The sequence below is a fragment of the Lutjanus erythropterus genome, chromosome 23 (assembly GCF_056507025.1).
Source record: "Lutjanus erythropterus isolate fLutEry1 chromosome 23, fLutEry1.hap2, whole genome shotgun sequence".
NCBI classification, from domain to species: domain Eukaryota; kingdom Metazoa; phylum Chordata; class Actinopteri; order Lutjaniformes; family Lutjanidae; genus Lutjanus; species Lutjanus erythropterus.
In genome coordinates this window covers 3,287,966-3,308,944 of record NC_139339.1, presented here as the reverse complement: position 1 = coordinate 3,308,944, position 20,979 = coordinate 3,287,966, and the positions used below count along the sequence as shown (strand labels likewise).

Below are 20,979 nucleotides of genomic sequence, written 5' to 3'. Positions count from 1 at the left end.
GATTTGAACCTGATTTGTCATTATTTGGTGCCTGAAAATTAAAGGGTTTTAATTGAAAATATTAAAATTGAAACTATCATTCACTTTCACTTCAATTAATTTGTTTTTTAAAACTGTTTGGGGTTTCTAAAACTCAAAGATTTAAGTTAACTATCTCAACAAAAGATCTTTAGTTGGTAAAACTTTTTCAAAACTTTCAAAACTACTGCAGTAAGTTGCCTCAACATTTTCATTTTTACAGTGTAGACCCACAACAATGATAAATGAAAATTAAAATGCTAAAAAAGACAAACAAACCAGCTGTTATTCCTGTTCCTGTAGCTGAGGAGCTGCAGGTTGCAGACCTCCGACCTAAAGGGATCATTTTTACTGAAGTCCCTCCCACTGTGAATCTGTAAAATGTGATTGGTTGATTCTCCTGTCACTTTCTAAACACACACACACAGGCTGCGGCCTCCTGTCTCGGCGATGAAGGTTTAACCAATGACTGAACCAGCTCTAACCTTTCTCTTCCTGGAGACAACAACAAAAAAATCTGATTGGATAACTCTGTTTTACTGTTTAACACTTTAATTTCTGATAGAAAATGAGGATGAGATTAGAATTAAAGAGAAGAGCCTAATAATTAAATGGAATAAATCAAATATATATTTAAATCTAACGTGAAATAGAGATATCAGGGTTCCCCTCTACCATTCTTTTTTAGTCTTGGCAGGATTTTAAACCAGACCTAAACTTTAAATCCCTAGTTTTAAAATAACTCTGACACACATCAGACAAATATGGAAACATAAAAACGCACAAACCTTCGACGGCGGTGTCGTCCGGCTGCTGGGCCTCTCCGTTCACATCGGTGGATGAAGTACGACGAGGAGACATCTGGAGAGAGAAAAAAAACAAGAGACAGACGTGAGGGACGAACTCAGGATGAGAGGGATGGAAAGAAAAGAAAGAAAAGAAAAGAATGAGTTTCTGTTTCAAGATTTAAAGAAAAAAGATAAAAGGAGGAGAAGAAACTTTAACACTCAGGGAAAGAAGAGACATAAATTATGAGGATTACAGAATAAATAAATCCAGCTGAATTCAAAACACGAGCATTTATTCTGTTAGTTAAAATAAATAAATAAAATTTGAAAAATGTATGTATATATTTATCAATCAAGAAATACTCAGAGAGAAACAGTTAAATGTATTTTATAAGATGTTATTTTAACATGATTAATAACAATAAATTTCCATCACAAAAAATAATCACAGCCTACAGGAAAAGGCTGGAAATGAGCATGAAAATAAAACAATTAAAAAATTGTAAACACTGCTGTCTGTAAAAAGTAATACGCATTTTGTTTCAAAGTTTGAGAGTTTTAAAACAAAAATTCAGTGAGTTAGTGAGACAAAAGTGTTACAACCGTCCCTGGTCTCCCCTACTTTATTTTTAAACGAGTCTTATTAGTTAATTATTTGTATTGAAATTGGAAAACGGGACAACTTGTGAAGTTTTATTAACAGCAACCAACCAACCAGCCGTGCAAAAACAAGAACAGCTGAAAAAATTATCACGTTTTCTTTGTGTTGTCTGTAATTTATAGAAAAAATTATTCTGAATGAAAATACAGAGACGTTTAGGAAAAGTTTGTTACCAGCAGCGTTGAAGTTATTGCACATAAATTTAAATTAAACTACTGTTTCATAATGTTGTTTTTCTTATAAATACCACAGATAGTTTCTGTTATGATCAGATAAAAAACACACAGAAAGCTTATTTTACTTCCATAAGTCAGAATGAGATTCTGCTTTAATTTAAATAAATCAGCCAATCAATCGTTCTGACCTTGAGGCTGCGTCGTGTCCCGGGGCTGGTCGGGGAGGCGCCGGACCTGGGCGACTTCCCAGCCGATCCTGAGCCCTCGTTGGCTACAAACAAGAGAGAAAGAGCCATCTGATTGGTCAGAATAATCTGGTGGTCATACCTACAGGGCAGTGGTTTCTCTCATTGGTTCACACCTGGACCAGGAGACTTTGTTCTGGACGGGCCTTTGGGCGGAGTCTTGGAGGAGGAGAAGCCGGAGCTGCTGGGAGTCTTGGTGGATGTGGTTTTTGGAGCGGTGGCCGCGGCGGCGGAGCGAGACGCCTTCGCTCTGCACTCTGCAGAGAGAGAGAGAGAGAAGGAAAAGGAGGGTTATTATACTGCTGAGCTAACTGTGTTTTACTCTTTTTTACTTTGACTCTTCTGAAGGTCAACTAGATTAATTACAGTGTTCTTCTTCTTCACTGGTGGTCGTTTCGCTCTGGTATGAAGGACACTAAATAACCTGACAGCTGGTCGATACAGCTGCGGCACACACACAAATTTGTACGCACACGTATCACGGCCAGACGAACAAAAAAAGTCTCGAGTCGTACCCTAAACCCAACAGGAAGTCAGTTAGTGGTCAATTTAGACTTTTTTGTTGTACATATGTATGACGTCTCTATCAAATTCTGCTAGAATCCCTCCTCTTCATCACAGTTTATTTGTTCTCTCTGCTGTTGTTGTTGTTTCTCAGGCTGATGTCACTTTGACCACAGGCAAAACAAACAACAATTTGAATTCTACAGGTGCATAATTGTTCTACACACACAAAAAAAACAAAACAAACAAAAAAAAAAAAACAACGCACAAATGAGCCCCGAGCAACAGGAACTCATGACAGGATGCTTCACCCCGTCCTGAGGCTGCACGGCAGAATTTGCTGATGTGGCTCCACCCATATTAAGAAGCATCTTCGCACAAAGCTATCTATCAATCTATCAATCTATCCATCCATCCATCCATCCAGCTCTTTCTCTCAGGTTCTCTTACAGTTTTTCCGACAGTCACAGCTGTTTCATCACACTGCACGTGTGCAAAAGGAACTCAACTCCCCCGAAACATTTCATTCATGCTTCAAAACCCGTTTGTTGTCAGTGCCATCAAAATCTTGAGCTGTTTTCGCGCTCAACCCTGGAAACGTTTCTTATATACAATCTCTGTATCTCTGTTTTGTTCTGCTTTCTTGTTGACACTGACTGCTGACTGTAACATACAAGAATATAATTTTTTTTTTTTGCCAGTGAATGCCCTCCTGTATTGCACTGAGCTTTTAAGACTGAGCCTTCACTGGGAACGGTCAACACTGTACAGTGCTGCAGTGCACAGAAAATGATGCACACATTTGTATGTATACAGTAAATGTATTTGTGTAGCGCTGTGCTGCATGCAGGGGTGCAGGAGTCAGTGAGACTGATCAGGAAAAAAAGGCTTCAATTTGTTTAAGAGCATAAAGGTTGGACTCTGGAGTGACGGGAAAAAGGTCATGTGGTCTGACGAGTCCAGACCTGAACCCCACTGAGAATCTTTGGGATGTGACTTTACGCAGCAGTCCGACTCTCCCATCATCAACACAAGATCCTGGCGAAAAATTAATGCAACTCTGGACAGAAATAAGTGTTTTGACGCTGCATAAGATTATCGAAACGATGCCAAGGGCCGTAATCAAAGCTAAAGGCCGTCCAACGAAATATTAGTGCGACTTTATCTTTGGCCAGATGAGTAAAATAGATGAGTGAACTCTCAGCCTCAGTTTACTTGGGTTTACTCCCCACTACACCCATGTACTGTAAACAGAAAATTCACTTTTGATCTTTCATGTAAAGTTACACGCAGAAGATTTGACATAAACGACATCCATGTGATTCTGAGTTCATTAGTCACCTGGCAGGTCTTTATGTCTGTGATAGATTTCGATGATTGAATGATTCATTTTGCATGTGACGGCTCAAACAACGAAAAAATGAAAGAAAACGGTTTAGCCATCATGGCTCGGGCGCCGGGTCATGAAAAGAGTCAGTGGCACCGATGCATCTGGATGATGATGCAAGTTTGCTGCTCGATAACATGTAAAGTTTGGAAGAGCAATTATTTTGGTCATTTTAGTTGCTGCACAAAACAAACATGGGCCTGTAGAGTAAAGAAAACTTGTTTTCCCATGCCAGTGTAAATTCTTTGTGTTTGCCTTGAATTTGACTGCAGGTAAAACAAGCAACAATTTGAATTTAACAAATGGAAAATGGTCCCAAAAACACACAAAAAGCCATTAAGCTAAATGTGCAAATATTGATTATATACACACATCTGCAGGGCAACAGGACCTTGTGACAGGATGTTTTTTTCCTCTTCCTCTTCCTATTATAATTAATATATTTTTCTAAAACTATGGAGTAAAATCAAGAGATATTTTAGTTTAAAATACAGGTAGATTTCCAGGAGAAAGTTTCAGATGTCTGATGTTTGGTGTTTCACAGTTTCTTTTTGTGTCGTGCATCTTTTTCTGTCATTAGTTTGTCCCAGTCTCCCTGTGGATTACATGAATATTGTGTGAATCTGTATGATAAGATCTACTTACAAACCTGCACAGCCTGACTGACTGAGGTGTGACTCAACTGCTTTTTAACTTTTAAAAGCTGCCATTAGTAGTAATTTGAGCAACATGATGTGGGAGCAATAAAAATAAGAGATATGTTCATTAGTTTTTCTGTGGTCTGATAAATGCCACTGTCCTTTTATAAATCAAATAAACTAAAGAACTGAACCTGCTTCCTTCATGCAGCTCCTCATCAATGAACCGCTGCCAGTTTACCTACATGATCATTAATAACACTGGTTCATTCAGTTAGGTTGGACTGTTTGTTTATGAACGACCTGATTAAGTTTGTTTGTCTCTAAAATGAGTTACGACACGTTGAGATGTGCAAACATGCAGACATGTGACAGGCGTGTCACCTGTGCGAAGCCCCTCCCTCTGCCTCTGCGGCGCTCTATAAAAACCGTCAAACTTTTCAGACACTTCAGCTCATCTTTTCTCTCACTCTCAGGGTGAAGACAAGACTGAAGATGAAGCTTGTGGCGTTTGCGCTCCTGCTGGTTCTCATACCGTTCCAGGCCAAAGCCGACGCCGGTAAAGGCCTGGAGCTGAGCGCCGATCACGGCCTTGATCGCAAAGAAGATGGAATTTCCGACCCGGGTGCCCACGTTCAGGTGAGTCGTTGGCTATCTTTCTCAACATCTGACCAAACATAAAATGGGGGATGTTGTCTTTTTTGATGCAGTGTGCAACTTTTCTGTCGCTGACGTTACTCTCCATCAGTAACAGAAGTCGCTCTAGGAGATAATCTACCTGCTCTGCATTTCAAAAACTCAACTGCAATGTTTTTTTCCAAAAATCATGGTTCAGTTAGTTCAGCAGTTTCATGTGGGAACTACTTTCTTTCTAGAAGAAAACAAAGTTTTCTCAAATTCTTTCCACTGCAAAATAAATGTGTGTCATCTGCAAATAATAATAGTTCTTCTGCCTTGAAGACTTCATGTTATTAATGTGTAATATGAAGAGCAACGGTCCAAACACGGAGCCCTGGGGAACACCACAAGTTAACTTTCTTAGTTGTGATTTGAATTCAGATGGAGGGAGAAGACAGACAGACAGACAGACAGACAGCAGTGGTTTATAGAGAGGCGAAGCGTACAGCACTGCACAGCATGGACTGTATCTGAAAACTGTGTGAGTGAATGAAGGAAAATGTATTTGTGCAGTTAACTAATGCTAACATGTATACGTTTAACTGCTTTTGTGGCAACAGATGATGGAGAAGGAGAAGAGAGAAGACACACAGACAGCAGCAGATGATGGACGAAGAGAAGAGACAGCGGTACAAAATGAAAGAAGAGAAGAGACGGCAGTAGCTGACGGAGTAAGTGAAGAGACAGCAGTACACGATGCAAGAAGGGGGAGGGGACGGCGGGGGAGGAGACGGCGGCGGAGGAGACGGCGGAGGAGGAGAAGGAGGAGGAGGAGGCTGCGCAGGAGAAGGCGGCAGAGGAAATCGTGGCGGAGACGTTCGCGGGGGAGGAGGGTACAGAGTAGGCGACATCTGAGACGGAAGCTACGTAGGTGGAAGCGGCACAGGACCAGGCTGAGAAGGTACAGGCGAAATCTGACGAGGAAGATAAGGCGCCTGAAACGGCAGATGAGACAGAGGGGACGTCAGAGCGGGATGATGAAACGGCTCAGAAGTTTCAGGGGGCAGAGGGGAAGGGTGCAACGGGCCATCCGAAAGGCGTCACGGCAGATAAGACGTATGAGACGGCATCTTTATCCTCGGAGACATAGGAGACGTAGGAGACACAGGAGACGTAGGAGACATAGGAGACGTAGGAGACATAGGAGACATAGGAGACGTCGCAGAACGAGGCGATACAGGAGACGTGGGTAGTGACCTTAAAGGGACAGTTCATCCCAAAATGCATATTTTTCCCTTTGCCTCTTTGGAGATATCGGCTGTAGAGACGTCTGTCCATCCTCCAGTATAATGGGACTAAACAGCACAAAACATTTAAAAAACTCGGCTTTATCGTCCCTTTTCAAAAATCATGGCCCAATTTCTCACGGTAGTCCTCAGACCTTGTTGTGAGCAGATTCATACGAGAACTACTTTCTTTCCAGTAGAGAAGAAAGTAGTTCCTACATGAAACTGCTCACAACAAACTCGGTGGATTATTTTAAGTAATCAGGCCATGATTTCTGAAAAGAGACTCCGGTTTTAAATGTTTCAAATATACTTTTTTTTTGGCTCTCAGCACAAGTGTCATTTAATCCCATTATATTCGAGAGAGGGCGGACATCTTTATGGCCGATATCTCCAAAATTCTGCTATCTAGATGGATAAGCAGCACTATTTGGGGGTGAAATGTCCCTTTAATTCGCCATATTTACATGGCGGCCATTTTCCTCTGACATCACACTCAGAAGCTCAAACCCTGTGCTGCTACGTTCCAGGTTAGAAGTCATGTCAACTTATTTGATTCTGATCCCAGCTAACATTAATGTTTAACAGGCGTAAATTAATTCTGAAATATCAACAAACATCTTGGACACGTTTGTTTAAGCCTGCATGTAAAAGGCACTGGATGTAATCGAGCTTGCAAAGAGACGCCAACCGTCTTTCTGCACATAAAACCGGGTTACAGGGATGTTAGCTTAGAAAAAAAATACCTGATCTTGCATTTTATCTTATCATACTTACAAACTGGAACAAAGCAGTACAACATTTGAGCCTCGCCACCCCGAGCATGATGTCAGAGCAAAATGGCTGCTGTATGAATATGGTGAACGCCGATACAGGCCTAGAACCAGATTAACCCACGAAGAGAGAAATATTTATCCAGCCCAATCAGCATCTCCCTCCCTTCACGTCTCCACGGAAACAGCTCTGACAGCGTGACACGGACTGTGGTTTGATACTCGGTACTTTTAATGGTATCCACCAAATTACGTTGATACTTCTGATTCAGCACCCTTTAAAAGTGCAAAGCTGGTGAGGGCGACACGTCTTAACCAAACACGCAATACAGTTTATCTAAAAGCTACAGGAAGAACATCGCACGTGTTTCCTCTGTGACACGGAGCGCTAAACGCCCTGGTGACGGACTGACAGGCTGCAGACTGGAGGGGTGGTTTTGGGGGCGAGAGGGCGGGATTTTATTTCCTGTGGCGTACAAAAGGTTCTGAATAAAAAAAAAAATGTTGAAATTGTGTGTGTGTGATTTATTTTTTGCAACGGAAATTACATTCAATAATTATTACAGAGAGACTTAAGAACCAGAAAATACCAGTATCAGTACTGGTCCAACCCCACAGACGATTATAACATTACACACCTAAACCTCTTTCTATCTGAGAGCATTCACAGTCTGTTATCACTGGATAACACACTACTCTCTACACAAGAGGGCAGAACTGGAAAAAAATGCCCTTAAAGTTTTCTTGTTGTCGAGCCAAAATATTTGCAGGCAGATAATCGGATGTGTGGCAGTTTCATAGCTTTACAGCTACAAATATTTACGCTCTAACAAAATAAAATTGGAATAATTAAAACTAATATGCTGCAACAGAAAAAATATTAAATACCATCACACCTTTTCTGATAAAATATGACAGTGATTGATTAATTTTCATGCATTTTCACACCTGAGATCAGAGTCTGTGACGTATGACTCTACGGTCTTATTTTAATATTTTTCTACACTTTTGTTATGTACTATAGTAATATAATTTCTTGCATAGTATCATTTTCTTGCAGATATTTTATTTGTTAGGAAACAGTAACTGAACTGACGGTGGTTTGCTGCAGGGGTTTTTTTTTGCGGCTTTTTGCAGTTTCTGTAATTTCAACCCCTTATCGATGTGACTTTACGCAGCGGTCCGACTCTCCCATCATCAATACAAGATCTTGGCGAAAAAATAATGCAACTCTGAACAGAAATAAATGTTTTGACTAGGGCTGCACGGTATTGGAAAAAAACTGACATTGCAATTTTTTTAACCCTGCGATATATATTGCGATATGAAAAAATACAGGATTTTTTTTTTTTTTTTCTCGGATCGTATCACGGTTTTGAGTCACGGATCGGATCATTTTTCGGATCAGCAAAAAAGAAAAAAGTGGTGGGATTAGGGTTAAATTATTTTAAAAATGCACTTGTCTTTGATCTTTGTCTGTCTGTAATTATCACCATAGTTATGTAATGTAATAATAATGATAATAGTAATGATAATGGTAATAATATTAAAAACTTCAAACTTATACAGTGCTGTACTATGTATATACTACACATATATTAGATCATTATACACTGTACAGTATAATACACAACTACACTCTGTAGTCTGGCTCAATGTCCCGCCTACAGCAGCACATCTGATTGGTTAGAAGTCATGATCAATCAATCAATCAGCAGACACACTGTGTCACAGACGGGGTGAGACAGAGCTGCACCGGTGAGCAGAGAGGAGCTGTGCAGAAGTTAAGACTGATATCACCAAATGTTCAATGAACATCACAGTTTGATGATCTGTTTCTATGGTGATAGCAGAGTTACATCAGTGAAAAAAGTTACGGTCTGGATTTCACTCAAGGCGACGTGACGGCTTTTAAATCAGTCGCTCTTCACAGAGATGAGCTGCACACAGCAGCATCTGTCCTGTCTGTTCACTGCAACTCTGCATGGAGATTTCGAGTATTATAACTTATACAACAGTAACATTGACAATAAAACTATGATGCTCACATGTGGTCTGATTCAGATCTGGCTTTGCATTCGTTGTACTGAGCTGTGTGGTGCCGACGTAAATGGTCAAACAAATTAATTGTGTTACCTCTCGTTGTGGCAACAGGTGCAAAACACTGTCGACACAGAACACGTGTTTGGTCAATATCCTCCTTCTTGTAGCCGAAATGATTCCAGATAACTGACGTTGCTTTTCTTTTTGGCACCAAGTCTTCATTTTCTGCGATTTTCTCTTGTTCGTTGCTCATTTTTCAATGTTGTTACCAGCGACTCATTCCATATGCAGGGGCGTGTTTCCGCTTTGGCAAACTGATTAAGAACGATTGTGATTGGTGGATCGCTGCGCGCAGTGTGTGTCAGGCACCCTTGAAATTAGATGAGAACACGTTTGCCTCCTACATTGCAGGACTATTGCGCACACGTACATCTCGATGACGATGCACAAACGATATATCGTGCAGCTCTAGTTTTGACGCTGCATAAGATTATCGAAACGATGCCATGGCGAAAGCGTGCCGTAATCAAAGCTAAAGGCGGTCCAATGAAATATCAGTGCGACTTTATTTTTGGTCAGATGAGTAAAATAGATGAGAAAACTCTCAGCCTCAGTTTACTTGGGTTTACTCCCCACTACACCCATGTACTGTAAACAGAAAATTCACTTTTGATCTTTCATGTAAAGTTACACGCAGAAGATTTGACATAAACGACATCCATGTGATTCTGAGTTCATTAGTCACCTGGCAGGTCTTTATGTCTCTGATAGATTTCGATGATTGAATGGATCATTTTGCATGTGACGGCTCAAACAGCGTCCAAACGCCCTCTAAACAGCAGCCCCCGCATGAAATTGCTATAACTGTGGTGTAAATATTCCGATCTGCACCAAACTTCACATGTTTGAGAGAAAAGAGTCCCGGTCTGAACGCAAATTTGGAAGAGCAATTATTTTGGTCATTATAGTGACATCGCTGCACAAAACAAACATGGGCCTGTAGAGTAAAGAAAACTTGTTTTCCCATGCCAGTGTAAATTCTTTGTGTTTGCCTTGAATTTGACCGAAGGTAAAACAAGCAACAATTTGAATTTAACAAATGGAAAATGGTCCCAAAAACACACAAAAAGCCATTAAGCTAAATGTCCAAATATTGACTATATACACACATCTGCAGGGCAACAGGACCTCGTGACAGGATGTTTTTTTCCTCTGACTGAAAACACAATCGCTAAATTTTTTTTATTGAGCACAAGGATCACAGGACAGTTGGAGCTGCGACAATTGATTGATCGATAGGTTATTAACAATTGAGATGATCTGCAGCTATTTTGACAACTAATCAGTCAGTTTGAGTCATTTTTAAGAAAAAAAAAAGATCTGAGATCTCTGATCCCCACATCATGGATGAGAATAAATTATTTCCTGAGAGACTCTTTTGTTTTCTACACATCAGATTTGTGTGATTGGTAATTTTTTTTTTTTTTTTCTCTGCCAATTCTTTTTGTAAACTCGACCTATTTTGTCTTGTGATGCATGTAACTGCTCCAACTTTGTACATTATGGGTGGGATGGATGGGAAACAATCCAAGGAGAAACATCTGTAATAAGTATCTGCTTATTATGTTGTTATGCTGATCTCTCATAAATCTAACGACCAGCATAAATAAATAAAAACATTTTCATTGAAGCAGTATGACCACAGTTAGGGGGATTATTAGTTATGTCTTTAGTTTTTTCTCCTTTTTCTAAAATTATGGAGTAAAATCTTAGAGCATATATAATTTATAATTTCTCAAGAGATATTTCAGTTTAAAATACAGGTAGATTTCAGATGTCTGATTATATCCTGTGTGGGAAAAAAAAGAGATATGTTCATTAGTTTTTCTGTGGTCTGATAAATGCCACTGTCCTTTTATAAATCAAATAAACTAAAGAACTGAACCTGCTTCCTTCATGCAGCTCCTCATCAATGAACCGCTGCCAGTTTACCTACATGATCATTAATAACACTGGTTCATTCAGTTAGGTTGGACTGTTTGTTTATGAACGACCTGATTAAGTTTGTTTGTCTCTAAAATGAGTTGCGACACGTTGAGATGTGCAAACATGCAGACATGTGACAGGCGTGTCACCTGTGCGAAGCCCCTCCCTCTGCCTCTGCGGCGCTCTATAAAAACCGTCAAACTTTTCAGACACTTCAGCTCATCTTTTCTCTCACTCTCAGGGTGAAGACAAGACTGAAGATGAAGCTTGTGGCGTTTGCGCTCCTGCTGGTTCTCATACCGTTCCGGGCCGAAGCCGACGCTGATCTCAGCGCCGGTAAAGGCCTGGAGGTGAGCGCCGATCACGGCCTTGATCGCAAAGAAGATGGAATTTCCGACCCAGGTGCCCACGTTCAGGTGAGTCGTTGGCTATCTTTCTCAACATCTGACCAAACATAAAGCGGGGGATGTTGTCTTTTTTGATGCAGTGTGCAACTTTTCTGTCGCTGACGTTACTCTCCATCAGTAACAGAAGTCGCTCTGGGAGATAATCTACCTGCTCTACATTTGAAAAACTCAACTGCAATGTCTTTTTCCAAAAATCATGGTTCAGTTAGTTCAGCAGTTTCATGTGGGAACTACTTTCTTTCTAGAAGAAAACAAAGTTCTCTCAAATTCTTTCCACTGCAAAATAAATGTGTGTCATCTGCAAATAATAATAGTTCTTCTGCCTTGAAGACTTCATGTTATTAATGTGTAATATGAAGAGCAACGGTCCAAACACGGAGCCCTGGGGAACACCACAAGTTAACTTTCTTAGTTGTGATTTGAATTCAGATGGAGGGAGAAGACAGGCAGACAGACAGCAGTGGTTTATAGAGAGGTGAAGAGTACAGCACTGCACAGCATGGACTGTATCTGAAAACTGTGTGAGTGAATGAAGGAAAATGTATTTGTGCAGTTAACTAATGCTAACATGTATACGTTTAACTGCTTTTGTGGCAACAGATGATGGAGAAGGAGAAGAGAGAAGACACACAGACAGCAGCAGATGATGGACGAAGAGAAGAGACAGCGGTACAAAATGAAAGAAGAGAAGAGACGGCAGTAGCTGACGGAGTAAGTGAAGAGACAGCAGTACACGATGCAAGAAGGGGGAGGGGACGGCGGGGGAGGAGACGGCGGCGGAGGAGACGGCGGAGGAGGAGGAGGCTGCGCAGGAGAAGGCGGCAGAGGAAATCGTGGCGGAGACGTTCGCGGGGGAGGAGGGTACAGAGTAGGCGACATCTGAGACGGAAGCTACGTAGGTGGAAGCGGCACAGGACCAGGCTGAGAAGGTACAGGCGAAATCTGACGAGGAAGATAAGGCGCCTGAAACGGCAGATGAGACAGAGGGGACGTCAGAGCGGGATGATGAAACGGCTCAGAAGTTTCAGGGGGCAGAGGGGAAGGGTGCAACGGGCCATCCGAAAGGCGTCACGGCAGATAAGACGTATGAGACGGCATCTTTATCCTCGGAGACGTAGGAGACGTTGGAGACATAGGAGACATAGGAGACGTAGGAGACACAGGAGACGTAGGAGACGTAGGAGACATAGGAGACGTAGGAGACATAGGAGACGTAGGAGACATAGGAGACATAGGAGACGTCGCAGAACGAGGCGATACAGGAGACGTGGGTAGTGACCTTAAAGGGACAGTTCATCCCAAAATGCATATTTTTCCCTTTGCCTCTTTGGAGATATCGGCTGTAGAGATGTCTGTCCATCCTCCAGTATAATGGGACTAAACAGCACAAAACATTTAAAAAACTCGGCTTTATCGTCCCTTTTCAAAAATCATGGCCCAATTTCTCACGGTAGTCCTCAGACCTTGTTGTGAGCAGATTCATACGAAAACTACTTTCTTTCCAGTAGAGAAGAAAGTAGTTCCTACATGAAACTGCTCACAACAAACTCGGTGGATTATTTTAAGTGATCAGGCCATGATTTCTGAAAAGAGACTCCGGTTTTAAATGTTTCAAATGTACTTTTTTTTTGGCTCTCAGCACAAGTGTCATTTAATCCCATTATATTTGAGAGAGGGCGGACATCTCTATGGCCGATATCTCCAAAATTCTGCTATCTAGATGGATAAGCAGCACTATTTTGGGGTGAAATGTCCCTTTAATTCGCCATATTTACATGGCGGCCATTTTCCTCTGACATCACACTCAGAAGCTCAAACCCTGTGCTGCTACGTTCCAGGTTAGAAGTCATGTCAACTTATTTGATTCTGATCCCAGCTAACATTAATGTTTAACAGGCGTAAATTAATTCTGAAATATCAACAAACATCTTGGACACGTTTGTTTAAGCCTGCATGTAAAAGGCACTGGATGTAATCGAGCTTGCAAAGAGACGCCAACCGTCTTTCTGCAGATAAAACCGGGTTACAGGGATGTAAGCTTAGAAAAAAAATACCTGATCTTGCATTTTATCTTATCATACTTACAAACTGGAACAAAGCAGTACAACATTTGAGCCTCGCCACCCTGAGCATGACGTCAGAGCAAAATGGCTGCTGTATGAATATGGTGAACGCCGATACTGGCCTAGAACCAGATTAACCCACAAAGAGAGAAATATTTATCCAGCCCAATCAGCATCTCCCTCCCTTCACGTCTCCACGGAAACAGCTCTGACAGCGTGACACGGACTGTGGTTTGATACTCGGTACTTTTAATGGTATCCACCAAATTACGTTGATACTTCTGATTCAGCACCCTTTAAAAGTGCAAAGCTGGTGAGGGCGACACGTCTTAACCAAACACGCAATACAGTTTATCTAAAAGCTACAGGAAGAACATCGCACGTGTTTCCTCTGTGACACGGAGCGCTAAACGCCCTGGTGACGGACTGACAGGCTGCAGACTGGAGGGGTGGTTTTGGGGGCGAGAGGGCGGGATTTTATTTCCTGTGGCGTACAAAAGGTTCTGAATAAAAAAAAAAATGTTGAAATTGTGTGTGTGTGATTTATTTTTTGCAACGGAAATTACATTCAATAATTATTACAGAGAGACTTAAGAACCAGAAAATACCAGTATCAGTACTGGTCCAACCCCACAGACGATTATAACATTACACACCTAAACCTCTTTCTATCTGAGAGCATTCACAGTCTGTTATCACTGGATAACACACTACTCTCTACACAAGAGGGCAGAACTGGAAAAAAATGCCCTTAAAGTTTTCTTGTTGTCGAGCCAAAATATTTGCAGGCAGATAATCGGATGTGTGGCAGTTTCATAGCTTTACAGCTACAAATATTTACGCTCTAACAAAATAAAATTGGAACAAATATTAAAACTAATATGCTGCAACAGAAAAAATATTGAATACCATCACACCTTTTCTGATAAAATATGACAGTGATTGATTCATTTTAATGCATTTTCACACCTGAGATCAGAGTCTGTGACGTATGACTCTACGGTCTTATTTTAATATTTTTCTACACTTTTGTTATGTACTATAGTAATATAATTTCTTGCTTAGTATCATTTGCTTGCAGATATTTTATTTGTTAGGAAACAGTAACTGAACTGACGGTGGTTTGCTGCAGGGGGTTTTTTTTTGCGGCTTTTTGCAGTTTCTGTAATTTCAACCCCTTATCGATGTGACTTTACGCAGCGGTCCGACTCTCCCATCATCAATACAAGATCTTGGCGAAAAAATAATGCAACTCTGAACAGAAATAAATGTTTTGACTAGGGCTGCACGATTTTGGAAAAAAACTGACATTGCAATTTTTTTAACCCTGCGATATATATTGCGATATGAAAAAATACAGGATTTTTTTTTTTTTTTTTCTCGGATCGTATCACGGTTTTGAGTCACGGATCGGATCATTTTTCGGATCAGCAAAAAAGAAAAAAGTGGTGGCATTAGGGTTAAATTATTTTAAAAATGCACTTGTCTTTGATCTTTGTCTGTCTGTAATTATCACCATAGTTATGTAATAATAATGATAATAGTAATGATAATGGTAATAATATTAAAAGCTTCAAACTTATACAGTGCTGTACTATGTATATACTACACATATATTAGATCATTATACACTGTACAGTATAATATACAACTACACTCTGTAGTCTGGCTCAATGTCCCGCCTACAGCAGCACATCTGATTGGTTAGAAGTCATGATCAATCAATCAATCAGCAGACATACTGCGTCACAGACGGGGTGAGACAGAGCTGCAGCGGTGAGCAGAGAGGAGCTGTGTAGAAGTTAAGACAGCTGATATCACCAAAGTTTCAATGAACATCACAGTTTTATGATCTGTTTCTATGGTGATAGCAGAGTTACATCAGTGAAAAAAGTTACGGTCTGGATTTCACTCGAGGCGACGTGACGGCTTTTAAATCAGTCGCTCTTCACAGAGATGCGCTGCACACAGCAGCATCTGTCCTGTCTGTTCACTGCAACTCTGCATGGAGATTTTGAGTATTATAACTTATACAAAAGTAACATTGACAGTAAAACTATGATGCTCACATGTGGTCCGATTCAGATCTGGCTTTGCATTCGTCGTACTGAGCTGTGTGGTGCCGACGTAAATGGTCAAACAAATTAATTGTGTTACCTCTCGTTGTGGCAACAGGTGCAAAACACTGTCGACACAGAACACGTGTTTGGTCAATATCATCCTTCTTGTAGCCGAAATGATTCCAGATAACTGACGTTGCTTTTCTTTTTGGCACCAAGTCTTTATTTTCTGCGATTTTCTCTTGTTCGTTGCTCATTTTTCAGTGTTGTTACCAGCGACTCACTCCATATGCAGGGGCGTGTTTCCGCTTTGGCAAACTGATTAAGAACGATTGTGATTGGTGGATCGCTGCGCGCAGTGTGTGTCAGGCACCCTTGAAATTAGATGAGAACACATTTCCCTTCTACATCGCAGGACTATTGCGCACACGTACATCTCGATGACGATGCACAAACGATATATCGTGCAGCTCTAGTTTTGACGCTGCATAAGATTATCGAAACGATGCCATGGCGAAAGCGTGCCGTAATCAAAGCTAAAGGCGGTCCAATGAAATATCAGTGCGACTTTATTTTTGGCCAGATGAGTAAAATAGATGAGAAAACTCTCAGCCTGAGTTTACTTGGGTTTACTCCCCACTACACCCATGTACTGTAAACAGAAAATTCACTTTTGATCTTTCATGTAAAGTTACACGCAGAAGATTTGACATAAACGACATCCATGTGATTCTGAGTTCATTAGTCACCTGGCAGGTCTTTATGTCTGCGATAGATTTCGATGATTGAATGGATCATTTTGCATGTGACAGCTCAAACAGCGTCCAAACGCCCTCTAAACAGCAGCCCCCACATGAAATTGCTATAACTGTGGTGTAAATATTCCGATCTGCACCAAACTTCACATGTTTGAGAGAAAAGAGTCCCGGTCTGAACACAAATTTGGAAGAGCAATTATTTTGGTCATTTTAGTTGCTGCACAAAACAAACATGGGCCTGTAGAGTAAAGAAAACTTGTTTTCCCATGCCAGTGTAAATTCTTTGTGTTTGCCTTGAATTTGACCGAAGGTAAAACAAGCAACAATTTGAATTTAACAAATGGAAAATGGTCCCAAAAACACACAAAAAGCCATTAAGCTAAATGTGCAAATATTGATTATATACACACATCTGCAGGGCAACAGGACCTTGTGACAGGATGTTTTTTTCCTCTGACTGAAAACACAATCGCTAATTTTTTTTTATTGAGCACAAGGATCACAGGACAGTTGGAGCTGCGACAATTGACTGATCGATTGGTTATTAACAATTGAGATGATCTGCAGCTATTTTGACAACTAATCAGTCAGTTTGAGTCATTTTTTAAGAAAAAAAAAAAAGATCTGAGTTCTCTGATCCCCACATCATGAATGAGAATAAATTATTTCCTGAGAGACTCTTTTGTTTTCTACACATCAGATTTGTGTGATTTGTAATTTTTTTTTATTTTTCTCTGCCAATTCTTTTTGTAAACTCGACTTATTCTGTCTTGTGATGCATGTAACTGCTCCAACTTTGTACATTATGGGTGGGATGGATGGGAAACAATCCAAGGAGAAACATCTGTAATAAATATCTGCTTATTATGTTGTTATGCTGATCTCTCATAAATCTAACGACCAGCATAAATAAATAAAAACATTTTCATTGAAGCAGTATGACCACAGTTAGGGGGATTATTAGTTATGTCTTTAGTTTTTTCCCCTTTTTCTAAAATTATGGAGTAAAATTTTAGAGCATGTATAATTTATAATTTCTCAAGAGATATTTTAGTTTAAAATACAGGTAGATTTCAGATGTCTGATTATATCCTGTGTGGGAAAAAAAAGAGATATGTTCATTAGTTTTTCTGTGGTCTGATAAATGCCACTGTCCTTTTATAAATCAAATAAACTAAAGAACTGAACCTGCTTCCTTCATGCAGCTCCTCATCAATGAACCGCTGCCAGTTTACCTACATGATCATTAATAACACTGGTTCATTCAGTTAGGTTGGACTGTTTGTTTATGAACGACCTGATTAAGTTTGTTTGTCTCTAAAATGAGTTACGACACGTTGAGATGTGCAAACATGCAGACATGTGACAGGCGTGTCACCTGTGCGAAGCCCCTCCCTCTGCCTCTGCGGCGCTCTATAAAAACCGTCAAACTTTTCAGACACTTCAGCTCATCTTTTCTCTCACTCTCAGGGTGAAGACAAGACTGAAGATGAAGCTTGTGGCGTTTGCGCTCCTGCTGGTTCTCATACCGTTCCAGGCCAAAGCCGACGCTGATCTCAGCGCCGGTAAAGGCCTGGAGGTGAGCGCCGATCACGGCCTTGATCGCAAAGAACATGGAATTTCCGACCCAGGTGCCCACGTTCAGGTGAGTCGTTGGCTATCTTTCTCAACATCTGACCAAACATAAAATGGGGGATGTTGTCTTTTTTGATGCAGTGTGCAACTTTTCTGTCGCTGACGTTACTCTCCATCAGTAACAGAAGTCGCTCTAGGAGATAATCTACCTGCTCTGCATTTGAAAAACTCAACTGCAATGTCTTTTTCCAAAAATCATGGTTCAGTTAGTTCAGCAGTTTCATGTGGGAACTACTTTCTTTCTAGAAGAAAACAAAGTTCTCTCAAATTCTTTCCACTGCAAAATAAATGTGTGTCATCTGCAAATAATAATAGTTCTTCTGCCTTGAAGACTTCATGTTATTAATGTGTAATATGAAGAGCAACGGTCCAAATACGGAGCCCTGGGGAACACCACAAGTTAACTTTCTTAGTTGTGATTTGAATTCAGATGGAGGGAGAAGACAGACAGACAGACAGACAGACAGCAGTGGTTTATAGAGAGGTGAAGAGTACAGCACTGCACAGCATGGACTGTATCTGAAAACTGTGTGAGTGAATGAAGGAAAATGTATTTGTGCAGTTAACTAATGCTAACATGTATACGTTTAACTGCTTTTGTGGCAACAGATGATGGAGAAGGAGAAGAGAGAAGACACACAGACAGCAGCAGATGATGGACGAAGAGAAGAGACAGCGGTACAAAATGAAAGAAGAGAAGAGACGGCAGTAGCTGACGGAGTAAGTGAAGAGACAGCAGTACACGATGCAAGAAGGGGGAGGGGACGGCGGGGGAGGAGACGGCGGCGGAGGAGACGGCGGAGGAGGAGGAGGAGGAGGAGGAGGCTGCGCAGGAGAAGGCGGCAGAGGAAATCGTGGCGGAGACGTTCGCGGGGGAGGAGGGTACAGAGTAGGCGACATCTGAGACGGAAGCTACGTAGGTGGAAGCGGCACAGGACCAGGCTGAGAAGGTACAGGCGAAATCTGACGAGGAAGATAAGGCGCCTGAAACGGCAGATGAGACAGAGGGGACGTCAGAGCGGGATGATGAAACGGCTCAGAAGTTTCAGGGGGCAGAGGGGAAGGGTGCAACGGGCCATCCGAAAGGCGTCACGGCAGATAAGACGTATGAGACGGCAGCTTTATCCTCGGAGACGTAGGAGACGTTGGAGACATAGGAGACATAGGAGACGTAGGAGACATAGGAGACGTAGGAGACGTAGGAGACATAGGAGACGTAGGAGACGTAGGAGACATAGGAGACGTCGCAGAACGAGGCGATACAGGAGACGTGGGTAGTGACCTTAAAGGGACAGTTCATCCCAAAATGCATATTTTTCCCTTTGCCTCTTTGGAGATATCGGCTGTAGAGATGTCTGTCCATCCTCCAGTATAATGGGACTAAACAGCACAAAACATTTAAAAAACTCGGCTTTATCGTCCCTTTTCAAAAATCATGGCCCAATTTCTCACGGTAGTCCTCAGACCTTGTTGTGAGCAGATTCATACGAGAACTACTTTCTTTCCAGTAGAGAAGAAAGTAGTTCCTACATGAAACTGCTCACAACAAACTCGGTGGATTATTTTAAGTAATCAGGCCATGATTTCTGAAAAGAGACTCCGGTTTTAAATGTTTCAAATGTACTTTTTTTTTTGGCTCTCACCACAAGTGTCATTTAATCCCATTATATTTGAGAGAGGGCGGACATCTTTATGGCCGATATCTCCAAAATTCTGCTATCTAGATGGATAAGCAGCACTATTTTGGGGTGAAATGTCCCTTTAATTCGCCATATTTACATGGCGGCCATTTTCCTCTGACATCACACTCAGAAGCTCAAACCCTGTGCTGCTACGTTCCAGGTTAGAAGTCATGTCAACTTATTTGATTCTGATCCCAGCTAACATTAATGTTTAACAGGCGTAAATTAATTCTGAAATATCAACAAACATCTTGGAAACGTTTGTTTAAGCCTGCATGTAAAAGGCACTGGATGTAATCGAGCTTGCAAAGAGACGCCAACCGTCTTTCTGCAGATAAAACCGGGTTACAGGGATGTTAGCTTAGAAAAAAAATACCTGATCTTGCATTTTATCTTATCATACTTACAAACTGGAACAAAGCAGTACAACATTTGAGCCTCGCCACCCTGAGCATGACGTCAGAGCAAAATGGCTGCTGTATGAATATGGTGAACGCCGATACTGGCCTAGAACCAGATTAACCCACAAAGAGAGAAATATTTATCCAGCCCAATCAGCATCTCCCTCCCTTCACGTCTCCACGGAAACAGCTCTGACAGCGTGACACGGACTGTGGTTTGATACTCGGTACTTTTAATGGTATCCACCAAATTACGTTGATACTTCTGATTCAGCACCCTTTAAAAGTGCAAAGCTGGTGAGGGCGACACGTCTTAACCAAACACGCAATACAGTTTATCTAAAAGCTACAGGAAGAACATCGCACGTGTTTCCTCTGTGACACGGAGCGCTAAACGCCCTGGTGACGGACTGACAGGCTGCAGACTGGAGGGGTGGTTTTGGGGGCGAGAGGGCGGGATTTTATTTCCTGTGGCGTACAAAAGGTTCTGAATAAAAAAAAAAATGTTGAAATTGTGTGTGTGTGATTTATTTTTTGCAACGGAAATTACATTCAATAATTATTACAGAGAGACTTAAGAACCAGAAAATACCAGTATCAGTACTGGTCCAACCCCACAGACGATTATAACATTACACACCTAAACCTCTTTCTATCTGAGAGCATTCACAGTCTGTTATCACTGGATAACACACTACTCTCTACACAAGAGGGCAGAACTGGAAAAAAATGCCCTTAAAGTTTTCTTGTTGTCGAGCCAAAATATTTGCAGGCAGATAATCGGATGTGTGGCAGTTTCATAGCTTTACAGCTACAAATATTTACGCTCTAACAAAATAAAATTGGAACA

The 20,979-nt window shown here is 41.2% G+C and overlaps 4 protein-coding genes across 6 annotated transcripts in view; 3 read left to right on the top strand and 1 right to left on the bottom strand.

The window, feature by feature from the left end:
• LOC146305379 (serine/threonine-protein kinase DCLK2-like) overlaps window positions 1-20,979 on the bottom strand; it is a 55,891-nt gene that overhangs the window by 6,121 nt on the left and 28,791 nt on the right. The window contains exons 5-7 of the mRNA XM_084712946.1: window positions 2,005-2,145; window positions 1,832-1,914; window positions 807-879 (exon numbers count right to left, since the gene is read on the bottom strand). Of these exons, the coding sequence (XP_084569072.1) occupies window positions 807-879; window positions 1,832-1,914; window positions 2,005-2,145 (297 nt within the window). The remainder of the gene's footprint in view (window positions 1-806; window positions 880-1,831; window positions 1,915-2,004; window positions 2,146-20,979) is intronic.
• Window positions 4,856-7,604, top strand: LOC146305384 (uncharacterized). The gene is made up of 2 exons (XM_084712890.1): window positions 4,856-5,056; window positions 5,656-7,604. Exons 1-2 carry the CDS (start codon window positions 4,913-4,915, stop codon window positions 6,286-6,288), a joined length of 777 nt encoding a protein of 258 aa, XP_084569016.1. The 5' UTR covers window positions 4,856-4,912; the 3' UTR covers window positions 6,289-7,604.
• LOC146305383 (uncharacterized) lies at window positions 11,334-14,121 on the top strand. 2 transcript variants are annotated; one of them, XM_084712871.1, is made up of 3 exons: window positions 11,334-11,539; window positions 12,131-12,198; window positions 12,229-14,121. In XM_084712871.1, exons 1-3 carry the CDS (start codon window positions 11,384-11,386, stop codon window positions 12,803-12,805), a joined length of 801 nt encoding a protein of 266 aa, XP_084568997.1. In that variant the 5' UTR covers window positions 11,334-11,383; the 3' UTR covers window positions 12,806-14,121. The 2 variants fall into 2 exon arrangements, with proteins under 2 accessions (XP_084568997.1, XP_084568995.1); XM_084712869.1 differs by having other exon boundaries at window positions 12,131-14,121.
• Window positions 17,857-20,641, top strand: LOC146305382 (uncharacterized). 2 transcript variants are annotated; one of them, XM_084712873.1, is made up of 3 exons: window positions 17,857-18,056; window positions 18,656-18,723; window positions 18,754-20,641. In XM_084712873.1, exons 1-3 carry the CDS (start codon window positions 17,901-17,903, stop codon window positions 19,322-19,324), a joined length of 795 nt encoding a protein of 264 aa, XP_084568999.1. In that variant the 5' UTR covers window positions 17,857-17,900; the 3' UTR covers window positions 19,325-20,641. The 2 variants fall into 2 exon arrangements, with proteins under 2 accessions (XP_084568999.1, XP_084568998.1); XM_084712872.1 differs by having other exon boundaries at window positions 18,656-20,641.

Excerpts from the sequence above, each read along its gene's own strand:
- LOC146305384 (XM_084712890.1), top strand. The coding sequence starts at position 4,913 with ATGAAGCTTGTGGCGTTTGCGCTCCTGCTGGTTCTCATACCGTTCCAG. Across the intron at positions 5,057-5,655 it reads ACCCGGGTGCCCACGTTCAG|ATGATGGAGAAGGAGAAGAG; the intron begins GTGAGTCGTTGG and ends TTGTGGCAACAG.
- LOC146305383 (XM_084712869.1), top strand. The coding sequence starts at position 11,384 with ATGAAGCTTGTGGCGTTTGCGCTCCTGCTGGTTCTCATACCGTTCCGG. Across the intron at positions 11,540-12,130 it reads ACCCAGGTGCCCACGTTCAG|ATGATGGAGAAGGAGAAGAG; the intron begins GTGAGTCGTTGG and ends TTGTGGCAACAG.
- LOC146305382 (XM_084712872.1), top strand. The coding sequence starts at position 17,901 with ATGAAGCTTGTGGCGTTTGCGCTCCTGCTGGTTCTCATACCGTTCCAG. Across the intron at positions 18,057-18,655 it reads ACCCAGGTGCCCACGTTCAG|ATGATGGAGAAGGAGAAGAG; the intron begins GTGAGTCGTTGG and ends TTGTGGCAACAG.